General features: G+C 47.3%; 1 protein-coding gene across 1 annotated transcript in view; it reads left to right on the plus strand.

Annotated features, from left to right (window-relative positions):
* Positions 1-24,142, plus strand: part of MTHFD2L (methylenetetrahydrofolate dehydrogenase (NADP+ dependent) 2 like) — an 817,160-nt gene that overhangs the window by 726,083 nt on the left and 66,935 nt on the right. Inside the window, exon 7 of the mRNA XM_069630620.1 lies at positions 19,542-19,667. Coding sequence (XP_069486721.1) covers positions 19,542-19,667 — 126 coding nt within the window. The remainder of the gene's footprint in view (positions 1-19,541; positions 19,668-24,142) is intronic.

A 24,142-nucleotide genomic window follows, 5' to 3' on the forward strand; every position in this document is an offset into this window, starting at 1 on the left:
ACCTATAGAGTCCCCCAGCAGCGTTGCTGGATTTGAAGGGTTTGTTTCTTGTCACCTGCTAAGAGTGAGACTCTTTTTCCCACTCTTAGGCATTTTTGCTACGTGTGTTCTAGGCTATTTTTGTGTTTAATGCATATGGGATCTTTCTCAACCCCATAGGAACCATTTTTATTCACATGTGTTACACAGCACCCTCAGTGCAGTGACACAGGTGTTCGTAGCGACCCCCAAACATAGACTCCATACCCTGGGACTGACTACTGTCTCCCAGGGCATGTAAAGTCCCCATTGACTTTACTGGTCAAATCCTATGAACTAAACCAGTACAACCCATCTTACTATGGAGGTACTGGAAGGGGTTAATAGTTTTTCCCCTTTGTTCATTTTCGAGAGGGTACCGTACAGTCTCCTCTCTCAAAAGTTTCTGGCTGGTGGCAGTGGTTACCACCATAAATATTCAATTACGAATATTTCCCTATGGGATTTTCCCATTGTTCGAGGCTCCCACCTTTTCTGACAGCCTCTAACATACCGCCGGTGCATTTTAATATTAACTTTGCTCCGGTAGGTTTTATTTGCCAGAACTTTAATATAACTTCTTTCTCGTGTCTTTCTCTAAACTCCTAACCCAGGTCGGGGATCCTTTGTTCGTCCTTTTGGCGTGCTTCTACCGAGAAGCCCTCCTTTCGGCGCCACTGAGTCTGGGGTTGGTCCATTGTGTGGGAGGGGGAGTAGGACCCCTGGACAGGGTTGCCTTCACAAGCCATGTCGCCCTCTATCCTGATAGGCTGGACGGTCTCCCGCCAAGATGACCACTCCACTGTGTGAGTGACAGCTAGGCTGTATGAATGGGGATCTTTTTGCATAAAAGCAGGGTCCTGAGGACTGGAAGTGTAAGACGTTGCCACTGGAACTTAGAAGCCGAAGAGGAAAGAAGCCAAAGACATCTGCAACGACTGAACCACCGGTGAAGCCCTGCTGCAGCGTCTCACCACTTTTCTCCACACAACGAGAGGAGATCTTCATCTTCAAGAGCCTTCTTCCCTTGAGCTGGTGGGGCCAACCAGTTTGCCAATCACATTCCCAGACCTGCCTTGGTTGAATCTCCCGTACCCTGTACACAGAGGCCGGATAGCCAGGCACCAGTCCACCCGGACCGCAATTTAAAGGAGCGTACCTTTTATTCGTCGGGCAGCACCGCGGCTGGTTTCATCCCTGGGTAGTGCAGTAACTCGAACCTTCCTCCACGACGAGAGCCTCTCTTCCTCTGCTGGATCACCCGAACTGCAGGAACTACCAGGAACAACCGCCACCGCAGGAGCCACTTCTTCATTTAAAGGTACATTGTTCCGCCAGGCCGCCCTTTCTTCGCGGTAGCACTAAAGGTGTTTTAAATCCTTTACATACCTGTTGGGTTGGCCGCCCCTCTCTCTTAACATTGTCTTTTTCAACATATGCAACCACCTTTTCAAATTCGTTAACCAAAGACTTGACTGCAGCTACAAGAACATTTTGCTCCTGGGCCCTTGCCCTGTACCATTGACTCTGGCACAGGCCTACTGACTCTGGTCACATTTGTTAGATATGCTTTCTTTAGATTGATTCTCACTGAGAACTGTGTTGGTGCACCTATTTCTTACAACCACCCCTTCCTTCCCTTTTCTAATCATTGTGAAATGCCATTTTGCTCAGTTTTCTTTTTAAGTATTGCCTATACTGATGCACTGTCTTGCTGAACTGGTTCATAAACTGATGGAAGTATTGCTAGGGTGCATAAGAACGTATTTCTAGATAACTTGTGCTTTCCCTCCCTTGTGAGGAATTGTTAGAGGATCCCTTGTGTGTAGTTGTCACTGTGCCGTTTTGCTCAGTTTTCACTCTGGTTCACTTGGTCTACAATTTAAATTGGGAGTGTGTACATTTTTCCTTTGACTTAATTTAACTTGCTTGATGATTGTGATACATGGGTTTTATTAGAAGTGTATAAAATAAATATATATCTACTTTTTAATACAAGCTTTGGTCAGTGTTTCCTTGTGCCATAGTGCTGTAGGCCTATTGTGTAAACCCTGAATACTGCTCATCTCCCTCTTGAGATAAGTCTGACTGCACAGCCACAGCTACCAACTAAATCTTTGTGGTACAGACTGATACCAAAGGGGATTTATTGCTCTCACCTGTAGTCCTAATCTTGTGTAGTGCTCCCTAAGGGAACTGCACAGGATTCTCCCTAACACTGGTGTACAGCGGTGAGGATAAAAGTATTGGATTTACATTGTAGAGTTCTGCTAGTGCTTTGGTTCAAATAACCACAAGGCTAACTATCACAACAAGTTTATTTTAAACAAAAGTCAAAATTATGGAAAGTTACAGCCAGGAGACCCTCCTTACTAATACTGCTGATTATTTAAGGGATCTGTGTAGACAGAAAGGTCTTCCTGTCAAAGGCAAGAAATTAGAAATGATTGATAGACTGTTAGAGAAACAAAGTCGGGATAGTGGTGCTGTAGTGCCCACTACTCCAGCAAATGTAGCAAATCTTGAGGAAACTAATGTTGAAGATATTGTTGAGACAGATGTGGAAGAGGAGGATAGCAATGTCACCCCCTCTGGCCCTATACCCGCTCAAAGGCCTCCACCTGTAGCTACTGGGCCCTTACCAGGTCCCACATTAAGTCCTGAATTAATCTCTCTAGAAAAAATGAGACTTGAGCTTCAATTCAAAAGAATTAGTTCCCAAACTGAACATGAGCTTGAGATGAAGAAATTGTCTTTGGAAAATGCTTCTCTCCCCAAATCCTCTAGATCTTCCAGTCCAAAAAGTCCCCGGATGCCTAAAGAGATTGTGGGTATGTATGAGCCTAAGTTGGATGTATTAGATTGGCTTTCTATGTTTGAATATAATCATGGGCTCCAGGATATCACAGGGAATCAGTTGATCCCCTGGTTATTCTCTAGGCTCCCGCCTGTTGCATCTGATGTGGTAATGGAGTTGGGGGAGGTGGATAGGATGGATTATGAATGTGTAAAGCTAGCTTTGATAGCTAGATTTGGGAAGACTCCTTCCCAGTACCTTAAGACGTTTAGGACCCTCAAAAAGCATGATATTACCCCTTGGGATACTTGGGTGAATGAGTGTTTGAAGAACTTAGAGGGATGGATTAAGGGTTATAGAGTTAACACTTATGAAGGAATGAGAAATCTTGTTATGATGGAGTCTATCTATGATGCCTACTCTCCTGAGCTCAGACAGCACTTAGCTGATTCAAAAGAACTGGATTCTAAGAAGCTAGCTAAGGCTGCTGACTTGTGGGTTGCCAACAGGGCTACTCACAAGGATTCAGGGGTAACTCAGAAAAAGGATGAGGGAAAGCAGCCAAAGAAAGACAACAAAGAGACTTCAAATAATTCCAATTCCAAAGAGGGCCCCAAACAAAATTCTAAGGGTAAGCCACAAGGGAAACCTAATCAGGCAAGCCACCATTCATAAAGGCATTTGGGAAATGTTATGTTTGTGGCTCTACTGATCATGTGAAAGGGGATCCCAGATGTAAGGGTAAACCTTCAGGGGTCCACACTGTCTCCTTAGCCTTCGCTCCAGAGGAGGAAGTACACATGGTCAGTGGAAACTTTCAACTACTAGATGAAGACCCCATTGGAGTCTCAGCTAGTGTATCTTTAGTGTCTCTAGAGTTGTGGGAACAACAGAATTTAGATGTGTATAATTCTATCCCTCCTAATACTAAAGAGTATTATAAAGACAGTGTCCTAGTCAATGGTCAGGAAACCCCTGCCATTAGAGACACTGGGGCCAGCATAACTGTGGTGGACAAATCTTTTTTCAAGGTGGAGGATGTTGCTAAGGCACCCAAACGCCTCACCAAGTTAGCTGGAGGGCCTGTGCAGATGCTTCCCCAATTACAAGCTCTCATCTAGTGCAATGAAATGACTGTCAGGATACCTGTGAGTGTACAATCTGAAGAGCCAGGAAGGGTGCTGTTGGGCAATGATCTGAAAGACCTGGGAGTAGTGTCAAGTACTCCCAGACCTCCTAGTAAGAGATTACAGGAGCTTACCAGACCAGCAAGGAAGAGGACCTCGTGGGGCTCTCCTGAGGAGATGATAGAAAAAGAAATCACTCCTACTCCACTGGAGTTACTGACTGCTGTTTCATAACAACCAGAAGCAAAGGGGAAACCCAAGACTTCCAAAAAGATACCAGCAGAAAGCACTCCAGTGCTGCCAACCAAGAAATCTCCTAGGTTATCAAAAATCACACCTGTGATTCCTCCTCCAGCTGAGGCTGAGAGGGAGGTACAACCCTGTGTGGTTGAACTAGAGCATGAAGATTCAGATCTAGTAGGAGGCCAGGAACTCATTGGAGATCTTGACCCTGTGGACCATCTTGAGCTGCAGTCTTTACTGGCAGAAGGTGGACCCCACAGGGCAGACTTCAGTAAGGGACAAAGAGAATGTCCAACTCTGGAAGGTCTTCGCCACCAGGCAGCTTCTCAACTTGAAGGGCAATAGCCCGGCAAGTACAGGTTACACTGGGAAGATGGCCTCTTCTATAGTGAACCAACAGAGTCACTCCCTGGGGACTACAAAAGACTTGTAGTACCTCAAGCAAACCGACTCCAATTCTTGCAACTAGCCCATGAGATACCCTTGGCTGGTCACTTGAGATTCAAGAAGACCAAGGAAAGGCTCTCTCTCTACTTTTATTGGCCTAAAATGGGGGCTGAGGTAGATAAGTATTGCAAGAGTTGCCACACTTGCCAAACCTCTGGTAAAAGTGGCTCCAAGAACGTGGCACCTCTAGTGCCTCTCCCTGTGGTGGGAGTACCATTTGAGAGGGTATGAATCGACATTGTTGGTCCCCTTGATCCTCCAACTTCTTCAGGCAACAGGTTTATACTTGTTGTAGTAGAACATGCTACTAGGTTCCCTGAAGCAATTCCTATGAGGACTGTTACAGCTCCGGCTGTAGCTAAGGCCTTCCTTGGTATTTTTACCAGGGTTGGGTTTCCTAAGGAGGTAATATCCGACAGGGGATCAAATTTTATGTTCCACTACATGAAGGCCATGTGGAAAAACTGTGGAGTTACCTACAAGTTCTCAACAGCATACCACCCTCAGACAAATGAATTGGTAGAAAGGTTTAACAGAACCATGAAGAGCATGATAGGAGCTTTAGAGGACCCTCTTAAGAAAAAGTGGAATCCTCTACTGCCATGCCTTCTCTTTGCATATAGAGAAGTCCCTCAGGAGGGAGCGGGTTACAGTCCCTTTGAACTTCTCTATGGCCATCCGGTCAGAGGTCCATTGGCCCTGATCAAGTAGGGGTTGGAGAGTGCACCTTCCCCCATGCCAGTCAGAGTCACTGACTATGTGATAGGACTCCGGAGGAGAATGTCACACATGATGGCTGAGGCAAGTGATAACTTGAAAGCAGGTCAGGCTCTGGTCAAGCATTGCCATGACCAGAAGGCCAATGTAACGCTCACCTGATTCTCGCAGAGGCGCCGGTCTTGACTGGGCGACTACCGTATCTTCAAAGGTGATGTGTAGCACCCGGTTGGCTCTTTGGGCTGGACCTCTGTGCACTGTATGCCTGACGTGTAGAGTAAGATGTCTGCAGATAGAAAATATGGGGTTAATGAACTGGGGTTATTGGGGTGTCCCTATCTCTTTCCTCTTCTCCTCTCCTGTAGACCCCCAAAGGTTAACGCTCTCACCTTAGGTAAGTGAATGCCGAGCTCTCCATCTGCCTCGGGGCAGGGTGCTGTAACCAGTTTCTTCACTGGATAGGTAGCGCAGGCCTCTTGACTTCAGAGGACTGCTGTCCGTCGTTTACTGCACGAACGGTAAGTTTCGAGTCATTCAAATGTCTTTAAAGTCTTTAGTAATGATGTCTCTTGTTTTGCAGGGTTCCGGCGATGGCGGATGACGGGCTGAAGTGAGTTGAAGATGGAGCCCGTGTGATGAATAGAAGCGCCTGGAAGCACGTAAGTAAGCGCTTGTTGCCTGCTTCACTATGCGCTCTAACTGTCTTTTTATTTTGCAGGTACGAGTTCGGAGCGGCTGCAGGGTGCCGGAATACCCACTGGATTAGATGTGGAAAGGAGTAATGGCACGTGAGTATTAAAGTTCCCCAATGTCTTTAAACGCACCTTGTTTTGTCTTTCAGATGCGGGATGCAGCGCCGAAGGCCTCCGGAGCGTGCGAAGAGTTGGTAAACTTTTGTCTTTCAGATGCCGGAATGCAGTGTGAAGACCTCCGGAGCGCACGAAGAGTAGGTAAGCCTTTGCCTGTCAGATGCCGGAATGCTAACCTGTTCTTTCTTGTCTTTATAGGTGTTGCTGAAGACTGGATTCAGGATGGTAAGCCTTTGCCTTTCAGATGCCGGAATGCTAACCTGTTCTTTCTTGTCTTTATAGGTGTTGCTGAAGACTGGATTCAGGATGGTAAGCCTTTTTCCTTAGGCCCAGGACCGGATGCAGAAGACACGATGAGCGTTCTGCTGCAGAGGTTGCAGAATAACGCAAAGCAAGATTCATCCACCGGGTGTGGTTTAAATAGCCTCCTGTAGTGCTTAGGTCCCTCCTTCCACAGCCACGCCTAAGTAAGAAAAGAGTTCCTGGTAAGAAAAGAGTTCCTGCCTTCCAGAAGAGTTCCAGTGTTCTGAATCTAGGGAGTGGCTCCAGCCCCACCCAACAGGAAAAGTAGTTCCAAACAGAAGAGGATCAGAGGCTCAACTGGCAGGCAAGTAAGCAGCATGGTCTGCTGAAGGTAAGTCCACCCAAGCATTATGAGCCCGGCGCTTCCAGCGCTGGGACTGGGCATATTTATGAGCCTGGTGCCACTGGCGCCAGGACTGGGTCCAAAAGGTCCCAATTGGGACTGGTTGGCACTCGGAACCTGGGTTATGGATCTGCTTCCAAGGGAGTTGGGAAAACCCTGACCTTTTGGAAGCAGAGATCATGACAGTACCCCCCCTCAAGGCCCCTCCCAAACCGGGCTTCTCCGGGGGTTTTGGCTTGTCAGGAAATGTTCGGTGAAATCTTTTGATTAGGCGAGGAGCGTGGACATATTCAGCAGGTTCCCAGGATCTCTCTTGGGGGCCGTAGCCTTTCCAGTCAATTAGGTAGAATAGTTTAGATTTGGAGATCTTGGAGTCCAGAATGCTTTTGACTTCAAACTCGAGTTCTCCATCCACTAGGATAGGTTTTGGAGATTTGGTTAGTCGGGTTTGAGGTTGCACGGGTTTTAATAGAGAGACGTGGAAGACCGGATGTATCTTCATGTGCAGGGGCAAGTCCAACTTGACCGCTACTGGGTTTACTATGGTAGTGATGGAATAGGGACCAAGGTATCTTGGGTTGAATGTGCGTGGCCCTTTTAGAGATAGATATTTGGTGGATAACCAGACTTGATCCCCTACTTGATAGTGAGGGGCTTCCTTCCGATGTTGATCTGCTCCTTTCTTGTATTGTTCTTTAGCCCTTTGAAGGTGAGAAACAGCTTCCTTAAAGGCTTGGGTGATTGTAGAATGCAGGTAGTCTACTGCTGGTGTTTCAAGATCTTGGAGGGGATCCAACTCCGAGGTTCGAGGGTGACTGCCGTACAAAAGAAAAAACGGGGTTTTTCCAGTTCCCGAATGGACAGAGTTATTGTAGGCATACTCGGCTATCCAAAGGATATCTTTCCAAGTTTTTTCAGTTTGTTGCAGCATGCAGCGTAAATACTGTTCCAGAGTTTGATTGGTCCTCTCGGTTTGTCCGTCGGTCTGAGGGTGGTGACTGGTCGATAGTCTCACATCAATTTGAGCCGACCGACAGCAACTTCGCCAAAAATGAGAAATAAATTGACTACCTCGATCCGAAATTAGAACCGAAGGAAAACCGTGCAGTCGGACGATGTTTTCGAGAAATTCTCGGGCCAGAGTTGCTGCTGTTGGCAAGCCTTTGAGCGGAATGAAATGCGCCATCTTGGAGAATAAGTCCACGATTACTAGAATCGTATTGTATCCGGAGCATGGAGGTAGATCGGTGATGAAGTCCATAGAAAGCGTATGCCAAGGGCGAGGTGGGATGTCAATAGGGCGTAAGAGGCCTGCTGGTCTTTCCTTTTGACTCTTGTTTTGGGCGCATACTCCACAGGACATTATAAAGTCTCTGATATCTTTTTTCCAAGACGGCCACCAGAAGTAGCGCTTGATCTTTTCTGAGGTCTTGGCTATACCGGGATGACCTTCCATTAAAGAGTCGTGATAACAAGAGATTACTTTTTTCTGTAAATCTGTGCTGGGTAAGTATAATCGTTCTTGGAAATACAATACGTTGTCCTTTACTGCAAAGTCCTTTCCCTGCAGATGCCAATTCTGTATGTCTGCTGGAGTTACAAGTTGCCTGGCTTTATCCTTAACTTCCTCTATGGATTCTGTGGCGATTACACCCAGAATTCTTTGTTCGGGAATGATTGGTACAGGTTTAGGGTTGACCAAGTGTTCTTCCACTCCCATCCGAGAAAGGGCATCGGCTTTACCGTTCTTTGTACCAGGTCGATAGGTAATTATGAAGTCAAACTCGGCAAAGAATAATGCCCAACGGAGTTGTCTAGAGGATTGGGCTTTTGCGGTCTTCAAATATTGCAGGTTTCGGTGATCCGTAATCACAGTAACGGTGTGTCGGGCCCCCAGCAGATAATGCCGCCAAGCCTTAAAGGCAGACTTGATAGCCAGAAGTTCCTTGTCAGTAATCGTGTAATTGATTTCAGGAGGCGAGAATTTGCGGGACCAAAATGCCACGGGATGCAACTGATTGGTTACCGGGTCCTTTTGTGATAGAACTGCCCCCATGGCAAGGCTTGAAGCATCAGTTTCCACGATGTAGGGGAGTTCGGGGCGAGGGTGTTTTAAGATTGGTGCAGAGATAAATTTAGTCTTCAAATCCTGGAAAGCTTGTTCCGCCTCGGTAGACCATTCAAAACGTTTGTTTTTCTTTAACAAGGCAGTGATGGGCTGGACTATTCGAGAGAATTCGGGGATAAACCTGCGGTAAAAGTTAGCGAAGCCTAACATGCTTTGCACACCTTTTACGGAGGATGGTGATGGCCATTTGAGAACTGCATCGACCTTCTTTGAATCCATACGCACTCCGCCAGGTGATAATATGAATCCCAAGAATTCAACTTCAGTCACGTTGAAAACACATTTTTCCAACTTAGCGAAAAGTTTGTGTTGACGCAATCTTTCGAGGACCATTTTCACGTGTTTCCGATGTTCAGATTCCGATGAAGAATAAACGAGGATGTCGTCAATGTAAACAACAACACATACATCTATGAGCTCTCTGAGGACATCGTTCATAAAATATTGAAAGGCGGCCGGGGCATTGCAAAGTCCGAAGGGCATGACCTGATATTCAAATAGCCCATACTTGGTGCGGAAGGCCGTCTTCCATTCATCGCCCTCTTTTACTCGTACCAAGTGGTAAGCTCCTCTAAAATCCAGCTTTGTATATATGCATGCTTTTCTGACTTGGTCCAGGAGTTCAGGGATCAAAGGTAACGGATATCTATTCTTAACGGTGATCTGGTTCAGGGAGCGATAATCGATACAAGTTCTAAGGTCTCCTTCCTTTTTTGGAACGAAGAACAAAGCTGAAGAAGCAGGGGACTTGGAAGGACGAATAAACCCATTTGCCAGGTATTGATCCAGGTATTGTCGAAGGTGAAGGTTCTCAGGCTCGGTGAGGGCATAAATTCTACTACAAGGAGGAGTAGATCCAGGTATCAGGTCTAGCTGGCAGTCATAAGACCTATGAGGAGGTAGAGAGTTAGCCTGATCCTTCCGGAAAACATCTTGGTATTCTAGGTATTCGGGAGGTAACTGGGGAGTCTCTGAAGAAATTGCGGCCAGTGCAACACCAGGTGGAGGGTGACAAGTAGAGACACATTCTGGAAACTGGACCGTTCTTGCTCGCCAATCGATCAGAGGATTGTGTTTCTCTAACCAAGGTATTCCTAGAATAATCTGAAACTGAGGGGCCTTGATCACATCAAACACGATCTTCTCATGGTGTCCATCTTGACTTACTAGCGTCACCTCTTGAGTGGTATGCGTTACTGGCCCGGAGGCTATCTCCGTACCATCCACCGTAGTAATGACGTCCTTTACAGCCTTGGGACAAAGAGTTAGATTCATCCTCAAAACCATTTCATGATCCACATAATTGCCGATGGCACCGCTGTCGACGTAAGCTTCAATTGCATGTAATCGATCCGGATTATCAGGGCTAATGAGGACCATAGGTATCACGAAATGCGAGGTCACGGAACTGGTTTTCACGCTCGGCAAGAGGACCTCTATTCTTGTCGGGCGAGGTCGTTTCCCTGCTCAGAGTTTGTAACTTTGGTAACTGCAGCTCCTACTGCCTTCTTGGCAGGTTTCACCGCACAGTCACGAAGAAAGTGCCCTGAGTTTCCGCAATATAGGCATAATTGCAACTGTTTCCTCCTTTCCCGCTCTCTTTGTGTTAGAGGACCTTTCAGACCGCCTATTTGCATGGGTTCCCCGGAGTCTACTCCTTTGGAAGGAGTTGGCGGTTTGGAAAATACTCGAGCATCAAACTTGGAACGATCGGCCTTCCTGTTCTGCAGCCTGTGATCTATTTGAACGACCAAGTCTATATAATCCGAACAGTCTTGTGGGGGATTCACTACTTGGGCTAAAACGTCTTTGAGCTCTCCACGTAGACCTCTATAAAACAGCGTAATCCTTTTGTCCTCAGGCCATTGAGTTTCCACTATTAGTCTATTGAAAGATGCAATATAAGCCAAAAGGTCTTGATTACCCTGTCGCAACGAAAGAAGCTCATTGTCCAAGGCCTGCCCCTGTGAATGTCTTGCGAACAGTTTTTCCATACTAAGCTGAAAGGCTTGAAAATCATGGAGAACCGGATCATCTTGATTAACTAGAGGGATCGACCAGTCTGCCGCATTGCCACTAAGGTACGAAAGTACAAAAGCTACTTTTGCTTGATCAGTTGGAAAGGCTGCTGGCCGGCATAAGAAGTGCAACCGGCACTGATTGATAAATACTGCAAACCTCTTTGGGTCACCAGAAAATCGTTCGGGCCGAGCCAGAGGTACATTCCCGGTTAGGTTGATCTGCACTGGATTCATAGAGGATGTTGAAGGAAGATTTGCCCCTGATGCGGGTAACGGGGTCTGTCCGGCTTGTGACTGTAGCACTTGTCTAGCAAGATTGTCTGTTCTCTCCTTGGAAATAATTAGTTCCCTTCTTAGAGCATTCGTTTCCTGACGAGCTGCATGCACTTCTGCCCTTAGTTCCCCAAGTAACCGGGCTAGGGGGTCAGTATCCGAGGTTTCCATAGCGCCTGGGCGAGAGTTTTGCGGTATGCTTTGCGTTCTGTAACGCTCACCTGATTCTCGCAGAGGCGCCGGTCTTGACTGGGCGACTACCGTATCTTCAAAGGTGATGTGTAGCACCCGGTTGGCTCTTTGGGCTGGACCTCTGTGCACTGTATGCCTGACGTGTAGAGTAAGATGTCTGCAGATAGAAAATATGGGGTTAATGAACTGGGGTTATTGGGGTGTCCCTATCTCTTTCCTCTTCTCCTCTCCTGTAGACCCCCAAAGGTTAACGCTCTCACCTTAGGTAAGTGAATGCCGAGCTCTCCATCTGCCTCGGGGCAGGGTGCTGTAACCAGTTTCTTCACTGGATAGGTAGCGCAGGCCTCTTGACTTCAGAGGACTGCTGTCCGTCGTTTACTGCACGAACGGTAAGTTTCGAGTCATTCAAATGTCTTTAAAGTCTTTAGTAATGATGTCTCTTGTTTTGCAGGGTTCCGGCGATGGCGGATGACGGGCTGAAGTGAGTTGAAGATGGAGCCCGTGTGATGAATAGAAGCGCCTGGAAGCACGTAAGTAAGCGCTTGTTGCCTGCTTCACTATGCGCTCTAACTGTCTTTTTATTTTGCAGGTACGAGTTCGGAGCGGCTGCAGGGTGCCGGAATACCCACTGGATTAGATGTGGAAAGGAGTAATGGCACGTGAGTATTAAAGTTCCCCAATGTCTTTAAACGCACCTTGTTTTGTCTTTCAGATGCGGGATGCAGCGCCGAAGGCCTCCGGAGTGTGCGAAGAGTTGGTAAACTTTTGTCTTTCAGATGCCGGAATGCAGTGTGAAGACCTCCGGAGCGCACGAAGAGTAGGTAAGCCTTTGCCTTTCAGATGCCGGAATGCTAACCTGTTCTTTCTTGTCTTTATAGGTGTTGCTGAAGACTGGATTCAGGATGGTAAGCCTTTGCCTTTCAGATGCCGGAATGCTAACCTGTTCTTTCTTGTCTTTATAGGTGTTGCTGAAGACTGGATTCAGGATGGTAAGCCTTTTTCCTTAGGCCCAGGACCGGATGCAGAAGACACGATGAGCGTTCTGCTGCAGAGGTTGCAGAATAACGCAAAGCAAGATTCATCCACCGGGTGTGGTTTAAATAGCCTCCTGTAGTGCTTAGGTGTCTCCTTCCACAGCCATGCCTAAGTAAGAAAAGAGTTCCTGGTAAGAAAAGAGTTCCTGCCTTCCAGAAGAGTTCCAGTGTTCTGAATCTAGGGAGTGGCTCCAGCCCCACCCAACAGGAAAAGTAGTTCCAAACAGAAGAGGATCAGAGGCTCAACTGGCAGGCAAGTAAGCAGCATGGTCTGCTGAAGGTAAGTCCACCCAAGCATTATGAGCCCGGCGCTTCCAGCGCTGGGACTGGGCATATTTATGAGCCTGGTGCCACTGGCGCCAGGACTGGGTCCAAAAGGTCCCAATTGGGACTGGTTGGCACTCGGAACCTGGGTTATGGATCTGCTTCCAAGGGAGTTGGGAAAACCCTGACCTTTTGGAAGCAGAGATCATGACAGCCAACATGGTCGAGTTTGCTCAATACCAGCTAGTTCTTGTTACGGTCCCAACAAGGCAGAGGGCCTTGCAGGACAAATGGATGGGACCCTTCAAGGTTGTGGGAAAACTTGGAGAGGTGAACTATCTGGGGGACTTAGGCAATCCTGAGGAGGCTCCTAGAGTCTTTCACATCAACCATCTAAAAACTTATGTCTCGAGACCAGAACTGGGAGCTCTGCTTCTAGCTTCAGCTCAAGAGAAGGAGGAGAGTGAACCTCTACCTGACCTCCTGAGAGGCAAACCTTTAGATGAGAAAATAGAAGGAGTTAATCTCTCTTCTAATCTGACACCTGAGCAACAGGAGGAGTGCAAAGTTTTATTGAATCAATTTGCCTCCCTGTTTTCTCTAGCACCAGGCTTGACCCCTTGGGGCCAGCATGATATCCAAACTTGTGACTGTTTACCTGTCAAAAGCAGGGGCTACGGGATGTCAGAAAATGTAAGAACCCACATCAAAGGAGAGGTCAACAAGATGCTTGATCTCGGGGTAATAGAGCCCTCTACTAGTCCATGGTCTAGCCCAGTTGTATTAGTACCAAAGGCAGGATCCAAGGAGTTGAGATTCTGTGTGAACTATAGAGCTCTAAATGCAGTCACTAAGACTGATGCCCATCCTTTGCCAAGGACAGATGAGCTGGTGGATAGACTTGGTTCAGCCAAGTTCCTCAGCACATTTGATCTCACGTCAGGCTATTGCCAAATAGCCCTGACTGACCATGCCAAGGAGAAAACTGCATTATCTACCCCAGTTGGCTTATGCCAATTTAAGTTTATGCCTTTTGGATTAAAGAATGCACCTGCTACATTCCAAAGGATTGTTAATCAGGTTCTGAATGGGATGGAGGACTTCTGTATGGCATACTTGGATGACATTGCAGTGTTCAGCCCTACTTGGAAAGAACATGTTGACCACCTATGATATATTTTGCAGGCTCTTGAGCAAGCCCATCTGACCATAAAGTCAAGCAAATGTCAAATTGGTCAGAGTAAAGTGGTCTACCTTGGGCATGAGGTAGGTCTCAGATTCTGTAGGTTTATCACTCACACTTTCCTTACCACTAGCCCACTCCTCACCTGATGATTCTGTGTGGGTCTTTACGGATTCTTCTGATGAACTTTCCGGCTTTTCCCTCCAGGCTGTCCTTGTCTTTGTCCTGACGATCTTATTCTTCTGTTTGATGAAATAGGAGCGAGCTCCCCCGGAGGCCACTCTGCCTATAAGCATGTAGCCCGGCAGCGGGGACTCCGGGGAGCCCACGCCAAACCAGGGAAAAGCCTTGCCGAAAAACCCTGGAAGATTGTGTAGCTGTAGTTGGCAGGAAGTTGTCGGCGTGTATCCGTACTTCAATAACCAGCATGCACTGGTAAGTGTTCTTAGCGGATAAGGAAATAACGGTCCAGTGCGGAACAGCACAAACAGTACAGTACTCCAAAGAACTTGGACGACGAAGAGTTCCCAGCAGAGAGCGTCCGATGGCAGATGAGACGCTGAAGCAGGAGTGAGTACAAGAAGGCAGCGCAGAGTGCGGGTAAACAGCGGAAGCAGAAAACAAACAGGTAAGCGGAAATAAACGGGAGGAGGAAACCGCGAACAGCGGTAACGGAAAGACACGGGCAGACGAACAGGGAGGGAAGGCACGGGGAACACAGAGAAACAACTGGAGGCAAAGCACAAACGTGGTGTACTCTTGTAGGCAGCAAGAAAGTTGCAACGCACAGGTGTTCTCCATTTTCAGGTACTTGTAGGCAGTACACCTTGCAGTGACTCAGAGTCTAGTCCTTCTTCCATAGCGCCCATCTGCTCCATACTTTCCATGGGCGATATATGACAGTAGGAGGTGGTGAAATAAGGCCTTTGCTCAGCAAGATTGAAGCTATGCAAAATTGGACAACCCCTTCTACTCAAACCCAGGTGAGAGACTTCCTAGGCCTCACTGGGTATTACAGGAATTTCATTGAGAACTATGGATCCATAGCTTCACCAATGAATGTAATCTCTTCTCCTAAGTTCCCTAAAAAGATCAAATGGAATGAGGAGTGCAATCAGGCCTTTGAAAGCCTGAAGAAAGCCCTTTGTCAAGCTCTAGTTCTCAGAGCTCCTGACTACCACCAACACTTAATTGTACAAACAGATGCTTCCAATATAGGTATAGGTGCAGTACTCAGTCAACTGGATGAGAAATGTAGGGAGCACCCCATTCGCTTCATCACTCGTAAACTGAAGGAACCTGAAACAAGGTGGGCAACTATTGAGAGAGAATGTTTTGCCATTGTGTGGGCTTTAAAGAAGTTTAGACCATACTTGTAAGGATATACTTTCATCATTCAAACAGACCACCAACCCTTGAGATGGTTGATGCAAATTAAAGGGGAAAACTCAAAACTGCTAAAATGGTCAATCTGCCTCCAAGGCTTTGATTTTACCATTGAGCACAGGTCAGGATGTCACCACCAAAATGCTGATGGTCTCTCTAGGATGTTTATAACCGATAAGAGGTAAGAGACTCATCCAGGAGTGGATTAGATCCTCCTGTCCCTTAGTCTGGGGGGGAGGGGGGCGAGTGTTAGGGAGAATTCTCATTCTATGGCTTATTTCCCTTACCTATAGAGTCCCCCAGCAGCTTTGCTGGATTTGAAGGGTTTGTTTCTTTTTACCTGCTAAGAATGAGACTCTTTTTCCCACTCTTAGGCATTTTTGCTATGTGTGTTCTAGGCTATTTTTGTGTTTAATACCTATGGGATCTTTCTCAACCCCATAGGAACCATCTTTATTCACATGTGTTACACAGCACCCTCAGTGCAGTGACACAGGGGTGTTGTAGTGACCCCCAAACATAGACTCCATACCCTGGGACTGACTACTGTCTCCCAGGGCATGTAAAGTCCCCATTGACTTTACTGGTCAAATCCTATGAACTAAACCAGTACAACCCATCTTACTATGGAGGTACTGGAAGGGGTTAATAGTTTTTCCCCTTTGTTCATTTTCGAGAGGGTACCGTACAGTCTCCTCTCTCAAAAGTTTCTGGCTGGTGGCAGTGGTTACCACCATAAATATTCAACTACGAATATTTCCCTATCGGATTTTCCCATTGTTCGAGGCTACCACCTTTTCTGACAGCCTCTAACATACCGCCGGTGCATTTTAATATTAACTTTGCTCCGGTAGGTTTTATTTGCCAGAACTTTAATATAACTTCTTTCTCGTGTCTTTCTCTAAACTCCTAACCCAGGTCGGGGATCCTTTGTTCGTCCTTTTGGCGTGCTTCTGCCGAGAAGCCCTCCTTTCGGCGCCACTGAGTCTGGGGTTGGTCCATGGTGTGGGAGGGGGAGTAGGACCCCTGGACAGGGTTGCCTTCACAAGCCATGTCGCCCTCTATCCTGATAGGCTGGACGGTCTCCCGCCAAGATGACCACTCCACTGTGTGAGTGACAGCTAGGCTGTATGAATGGGGATCTTTTTGCATAAAAGCAGAGTCCTGAGGACTGGAAGTGTAAGATGTTGCCACTGGAACTTAGAGGAAAGAAGCCAAAGACATCTGCAATGACTGAACCACCGGTGAAGCCCTGCTGCAGCGTCTCACCACTTTTCTCCACACAACGAGAGGAGATCTTCATCTGCAAGAGCCTTCTTCCCTTGAGCTGGTGGGGCCAACCAGTTTGCCAATCACATTCCCAGACCTGCCTTGGTTGAATCTCCCGTACCCTGTACACAGAGGCCGGATAGCCAGGCACCAGTCCACCCGGACCGCAATTTAAAGGAGCGTACCTTTTATTCGTCGGGCAGCACCGCGGCTGGTTTCATCCCTGGGTAGTGCAGTAACTCGAACCTTCCTCCACGACGAGAGCCTCTCTTCCTCTGCTGGATCACCCGAACTGCAGGAACTACCAGGAACAACCGCCACCGCAGGAGCCACTTCTTCATTTAAAGGTACATTGTTCCGCCAGGTCGCCCTTTCTTCGCGGTAGCACTAAAGGTGTTTTAAATCCTTTACCTACCGGTTGGGTTGGCCGCCCCTCTCTCTTAACATTGTCTTTTTCAACTTCTGCAACCACCTTTTCAAATTCGTTAACCAAAGACTTGACTGCAGCTACAAGAACATTTTGCTCCTGGGCCCTTGCCCTGTACCACTGACTCTGGCACAGCCCTACTGACTCTGGTCACATTTGTTAGATCTGCTTTCTTTAGATTGATTCTCACTGAGAACTGTGTTGGTGCACCTATTTCTTACAACCACCCCTTCCTTCCCTTTTCTAATCATTGTGAAATGCCATTTTGCTCAGTTTTCATTTTAAGTATTGCCTATACTGATGCACTGTCTTACTGAACTGGTTCACAAACTGATGGGAAGTGTTGCTAGGGTGTATAAGAACCTATTTCTAGATAACTTGTGCTTTCCCTCCCTTGTGAGGAATTGTTAGTGGATCCCTTGTGTGTAGTTGTCACTGTGCCGTTTTGCTCAGTTTTCACTCTGGTTCACTTGGTCTACAATTTAAATTGGGAGTGTGTATATTTTTCCTTTGACTTAATTTAACTTGCTTGATGACTGTGATACATGGGTTTTATTAGAAGTTTATAAAATAATATATATATATATCTACTTTTTAATACAAAGCTTTGGTCAGTGTTTCCTTGTGCCATAGTGCTGTAGGCCTATTGTGTAAACCCTGAATACTGCTCATCTCCCTCTTGAGATAAGTCTGACTGCTCAGCCACAGCTACCAACTAAATCTTTGTGCTACAGACTGATACCAAAGGGTATTGCTCTCACCTTTAGTCCTAATCTTGTGTAGTGCTCCCTAAGGGAACTGCACAGGATTCTGCCTAACACTACATTTAGATAGGATCATGAAAATTAGCCTACGCCAGACCCAGACAGAATTGTGAATGATAGCAAGTACCACATTTAGTTAGAATTTTGAACCTTAGCCTGTGTCGCAACTAGATAGGATTGTGAAAGTTAGCAAGTTCCATACTTAGATAGAATTGTGAATGTTAGCAAGTGCCACACTCAGATAGAATTGAGAACATTAACATGTGACACATCTAGACAGGATTATAAATGTTGGCCAGTGCCACATCTAGATAAAATAGCGAATATTAGCCATTGCCACATCTAGAATGCATTCGGAATATTAACAATCCCATATTTAGATAGAATTGTGAATCCTAGCTTGATTTGCATCTAGACAGGTTTTGAAGGTAGGTCAGTGCCACATCGGGATATAATAGTGAATATTGCCGTGCGTCATATATAGACAGGCTTGTGAATATTAGCCAGTGCCGGATCTAGATAGAAATGCAGAGATATTCACAAGCCACACCTGGAAAGAATGTGGAAATTTAGCACTTATCACCTCTAGATAGCGAGGCCAATTACCAACCCACTAACAATTTCACCCCTCTACATACTTTAACCAAACACAACCACAAACCTTAAGCACAACCAACCGCACAAACTTCACTACACGCAACAAAACAAACCACACATAACTTCGCACAGCAGCACAAGATGGCTACCGACCGGAAAGCACCCGCAAGCTCAGCGAACAGTGTTACCCAAACTGAAGCTGACAACAGCACATCACTGCTCTCTTGCACTTATCCCGCTTGTTCCCACTAACTTCAGGCCCCCACCCCCTTTTCCTTTGCAGATCCGCCAGAGCGCCAGGGGACCACTCCGTTGGTGATAGTGTGCGGTACAAATATCTTTTAACATTAACATTAACATAGAGATTTTATAGTATTTAAATACTCTGTACATTAGTTAATAGGCCTAAATATTGTCGACTTAAACAATCAGTTGATTTTATTGTTCTGCTTATATATTGATGTTGGACTCATTCATTTTTATAAAGGTATATTGTGTGAGGATATGACACAATCGATGGATCGTAGAAACAGAAAACAACTGTCGCACCAAATGTTACTTTGATGCCACATGTACAATTGTTGCTGACACTGCGAACTGGGCGCTGACTTCAGGAGGTGGCAGTACTAGGTCGGCCCTGGAATTGGTTAGAAATGCAGGGCAGATGTTGGCACAAATAAACCGTACAGAGGAGGAATCAGCATGCGTACATGGAACTACCAAGAGGGCTATGTGTCTGAGAAAATGTCAGCGAGACCCTCAAGAGTGCCTCCAAGATGAGACAATGCAGGAGGAATACTACCAGAGACTCTAGAGAGATGCAGTAGGTGCAAAAGACATTGATAACAGACAAGCGGGAGGCTGCTCTCTGAAGCAACAGAATGCATCTTCCAGAGCTGTATCATCTTTTCAAGCCGGAATGAGGTGTTTATGAGGCCTGTAGTCAGCACCACAGAACCTCATAGAAGACCTTGATTCATGCAAATGCAGGGTTGGTTGCTTTAGACAAGGACATGCTGCAGATTATTGTGTTGTATTGCCATGAAAGTTAACATTGTTGGACTTCCAAATTTGTTATGTGAACTCTGTTTTCTCTGGCAATTATTAAACAAGCTATAATTAACACTGTCACCTGTTTGTGGTGAAATACATGTTTCTATATACGTTTGCTTTATACATAATGATTTCTGCTTTTTTAGGTATCCCGAAATTAATTACAGCTGATATGGTAAAAGACGGCGTTGTCGTAATTGATGTGGGTATTAATCATATTGAAGACCCCACAACAGGAAATACCAAACTAGTAGGAGATGTGGACTTTGATGGTAAGTATACCTTGTTGACACAGCAGAGTTTTTTGTGTGTTTAGTTGGTAGTGATGCTGATCATAATTTCAATGTGATTTAAAGTTATTCAAATTGTCAGTAATTTATCCTGGGAGGTGTCTAAAATATGATTGTTTTGGGAAAATGTCTAGTATGTGAAGGAGCAAATGCTGCAGCTCCAAGCAAACAGGTGGCACTGGAAAGAAAAGTCGTATTGGTCATGCTGGGAAAGCAAAAACAAACAACACACGAGAGGTGGCAGAACAGTTGACATGGGAGGGAGACGTTAAGGGAGAGGGAACATATCACAGATGCCTCGAGAGCGAGAAGCACGTGATACAGGGGGAACATTCCTCAAAGAAGAAAAGGGTGAAACTTGAAAGATACAAAGTAACGGGCACACATATTTATTTCTTTATTGTTCATTTGGAAAAGCGCTAGCTATGATATGTAAACGCTATGTAGCTCCACCAAAGCAAAGGTGGGACAGAAAGGGTGAGCAGAGTGATCTGATCATTTACAGCTTAGGAACATTCCGGGTCAGTTATGTGCTGAAGAGGCGGGGCAAGGGAGACCTTGTTAAACGAGTCTTCACAAGATCGCTGGTTACCTTTTCTTCCTGTAGACCGTGGAGTTGAGGTTGCCAGTATGTCGGTGTATCTATTGCCGATGAATGGGTAGCGCGAGAAATTAGCCCAATCCCCTCCTGACGATATATGACAGGATGGCACTGGACCAACTCCCAACAGCACGGGTGGCACTTCTCAGTATTTGCGTGACGTCGGGACAGTGTTTCCACTGGCTGAGAAGGCTTGATGAAGACACCGATGATAGCGGAAGCTGAACTCAGGAACATACAAGAAGGCAGCAAGGCACAGGTACCGGCAGGGCACAAGACAGGCAAAGGAGAAAGGACTGCAAGGACAAGCAGGACAGACAGGGAAATCCCACTTTCCTAGTAGAAGAGAGTTAATCTAGGAACCCAGACAGGACCTCCCCTACCCTAAACCAGGAGGCAGGCAAGGACCCAGCAGAACAGGGAAGCAAGGGTTAGAAGGACCAAGGAGCAAGAAGAGGACAAGGAGAAGAGGCAGGGCTAGGCAGGATAAGGCAGAGCAGGGAACTGGAGGGCTGAGGCACGAGCGCCAGGACTCCAGCAACGCATACACAGTAACAACCGCGTTGAGACGCGTTGTCCCTGTGTATGAGGTGCTCTTTTAAGGCCCGGGATCAAAGCGAGGCTCGGAACGCATGTTCCGACACTGCGCATGCGCGGGACGTCGAATACTGACGATCCGCGCATGCGCAGATCCTCGCAAGATGGCGGCGTCCACGGAGCCTATCCGGACCGCGGGTCGGCGTGAGGAAAGACGCCACCGCGGGTACAGCCTCCATGAAGGAGGAGACCGCTGCGGCGGTGGACCCGGGACCCCAGGACAGGTAAGTGGCGCCCGCGAGCGAGCGTGCGGCGTGACACCATACCCCCTCCCGGACAACCCCAGAGCACCTGGTTTCCAAGGATAGCGGAGATAGAAGTCCCGAACCAGGCGTGGTGCATGCACGAAGGAGCGCGGTTCCCAAGTGCGGTCACAAGCAGGATAACCCTTCCAGCTAACCAGGAGCTGCAGAGCACCCTGCCAAATCCGTGAATCACAAATCTCCTGCACCTCAAATTCAGGGACCCCCCGAACCAAAACCGGGGCAGGACGGGAACAGGTACGACCCATAACATCGGGCACATAGGGCTTCAAAAGGGAGACGTGAAAGACAGGATGGACCCTCCAAGAACGAGGCAGAGACAAACGAAAGGCAACAGAAGAAATACGCCCAATGATGCGAAAGGGACCAAAAAAGCGGGGAGCTAGTTTCACAGGTAAATTGCGTACCGGTAGATTCTTGGAGGACAGCCATACCCTGTCCCCAACATGAAGGACAGGCTCAGGGCTCCGTCTCTTGTCAGCCTGTTCCTTCATATGTGCCTGTGCCACTGCCAAGGTACCGGCCGCCAGACGATGTTGATCGCGGATCAGGGACACCAGGGCATCTGCAGATGGTACGGCACTGGAAGATGCAGGACGAACTGGCAGCAGTCTGGGATGAAGACCGGTAGAGCAGAAAAAGGGGCTGAGTCCGGTAGCAGAATGAACAGCATTGTTGTAAGCCGCTTCCGCGGTGTCCAACCATTCCGACCAGTTGTCTTGGGTGGCATTGGCATAACAACGTAGGTATTGCTCAAGGGTCTGATTGGTGCGTTCCGTCTGCCCATTGGTCTGTGGATGATAGCCGGAACTCAGGGCCTGCTGAATGTCCAAATGCCGACACAGTTGGTCCCAAAAAGATGAGATGTATTGAGACCCCCGGTCTGATAGGATCTTCTCCGGAAGACCATGAAGACGATACACCTCGTGTAGAAAACGTTGTGCCATCTGGGAGGCAGTGGGCAGTTTAGGAAAGGGCAAGAAATGAGCAGTCTTGGTGAAACAGTCCACCACCACCATTATACACGTGAAACCACCAGATAGGGGCAGGTCAACGATGAAATCTGTGGCGATGGTATGCCAAGGGTACGGAGGCGTAGGCGTGGGTTTCAGGAGACCAATGGGCCTTTTGCGAGGAATCTTGGTCTGGGCACATACAGGGCAGGAATCCACGTAGTGCTTTACCAGTGTGGCCCATCCAGGCCACCAGTACTGCCGTGCAACCAGTTCTTGTGTTGTGCGGACTCCACGGTGACCACAAACGACGGAATCATGGCAATTTTGTAGAACGATCTTCTGGAGCTCCAAGGTGGGAACGTACAGACGATCCTTGAAGAACAACAAGCCGTCACGTTCTCTGATGTCAGCGTGTTTTAGTATCTGTGATTTTGAGGGATCCGTTCGTGTGGCTTCTCTCAACTGTTGGAGCTGGGGAGTCACCATTGATAGAAAATGTTTTGACGCTATCAGAGGCTCCGGTTCCTTGGCACCTTCAACGTTGTTTTCCAGAGACCGTGACAGGGCATCAGCCTTAGTATTCTGGGAACAAGGAATGTATGTGACGGTGAAATCAAACTGCGAAAAGAAAAAGGCCCAACGAGCATGACGGGAGGTTCTGCATTGCAAAGAGCGCAGGTACTGTAGATTACGGTGATCTGTGCAAACCACCACCGGGTACCTCCCACCCAGCAAGTGATGTCGCCACTCCTCGAGAGCTGCTTTTATCGCCAGTAATTCCTTTTCTATCACCGCATAGTTTCTCTCGCTCACTGACAATTTCCTTGAGTAGTAAGCCACCGGGTGCTCTGTTCCTGTGATTGCATCTTGCTGTAGTAAGACCGCACCAATTGCGTAGTCCGAAGCGTCTGTTTCAACCACAAACGGCTTTTCATCATCTGGATGTCTAAGAACAGGAGCCGACATGAAGGATCTTTTCAATTCCAGAAATGCCTCCTCGGCCTGCGTGTCCCAGAGAAACGGCACCTTGGTACTGGTCAGGCGGGTTAGACTGTTGGCAAGTTGAGAAAAGCGTGGAATGAAGCGTCGATAAAAGTTGGCAAAGCCCAAGAACCTTTGAAGTGACTTCACGCCATGTGGCGGTTTCCATTCTCGTATAGCTTGCAGTTTTGTGGGATCCATCTGCACTCCTGTGCTGCTGATCACATAGCCCAGAAATTCCATGCTTTCCCTATGAAATTGGCATTTTTCTACTTTGGCATACAGGCCGTTATCTGTTAGTCTACAGAGAACTTCCTGAACATGCGCAACGTGTGCAGTACGAGTGTCAGAAAAAAACAGAATGTCATCAAGGTATACCCATACAGATATTCCAATAAGGTCCGAAAAGACATCGTCCATGAACCGCTGGAAGACGGCCGGGGCGTTGCAGAGTCCAAACGGCATCACCCTGTACTCGTAGTGACCAAAAGGTGTTTTAAAGGCCGTCTTCCACTCATCTCCCTTCTTAATCCGCACCAGGTGATAGGCCCCTCTTAGATCCAGCTTGGTGAAGATTTGTGCGGATTTCAGGGATTCGATGATGTCCCGGATGAGTGGTAATGGGTACCTGTCTTTCCTCGTGATCTCATTTAGTTGACGATAGTCGATACAAGGGCGCAAAGTGCCCTCTTTCTTCTTGACGAAGAATAACAGGAATCCTGCGGGGGACTTGGACGGCACTATGTAGCCCTTGTTGAGGCAATCCGTAATGTACTCCTGTAGGAAGCCTTTCTCGAGTTGAGTCAACGAATAGATCTTGCCATGGGGAATGACCGCATCAGGCAGGACGTCAATGGAACAATCAAAGTGCCGGTGGGGCGGTAATGGTATGTCCTCAGGCTTGGAGAACGCCTTGTGGTATCCAGCATATTCTTGAGGTACCAACTGAGTGGCACATAAACGGGCAGATACGTCAGCAGGATTGAGGGACTCCAAAATTTCAGGAAAGGTTTCGTGAAGTCCACAGTCCCGAGGACAACGTGTCGAAGAGAACACCAG

This window comes from Ambystoma mexicanum, chromosome 6q (genome assembly GCF_040938575.1).
Source record: "Ambystoma mexicanum isolate Mex_15411 chromosome 6q, UKY_AmexF1_1, whole genome shotgun sequence".
Lineage (NCBI taxonomy): Eukaryota > Metazoa > Chordata > Amphibia > Caudata > Ambystomatidae > Ambystoma > Ambystoma mexicanum.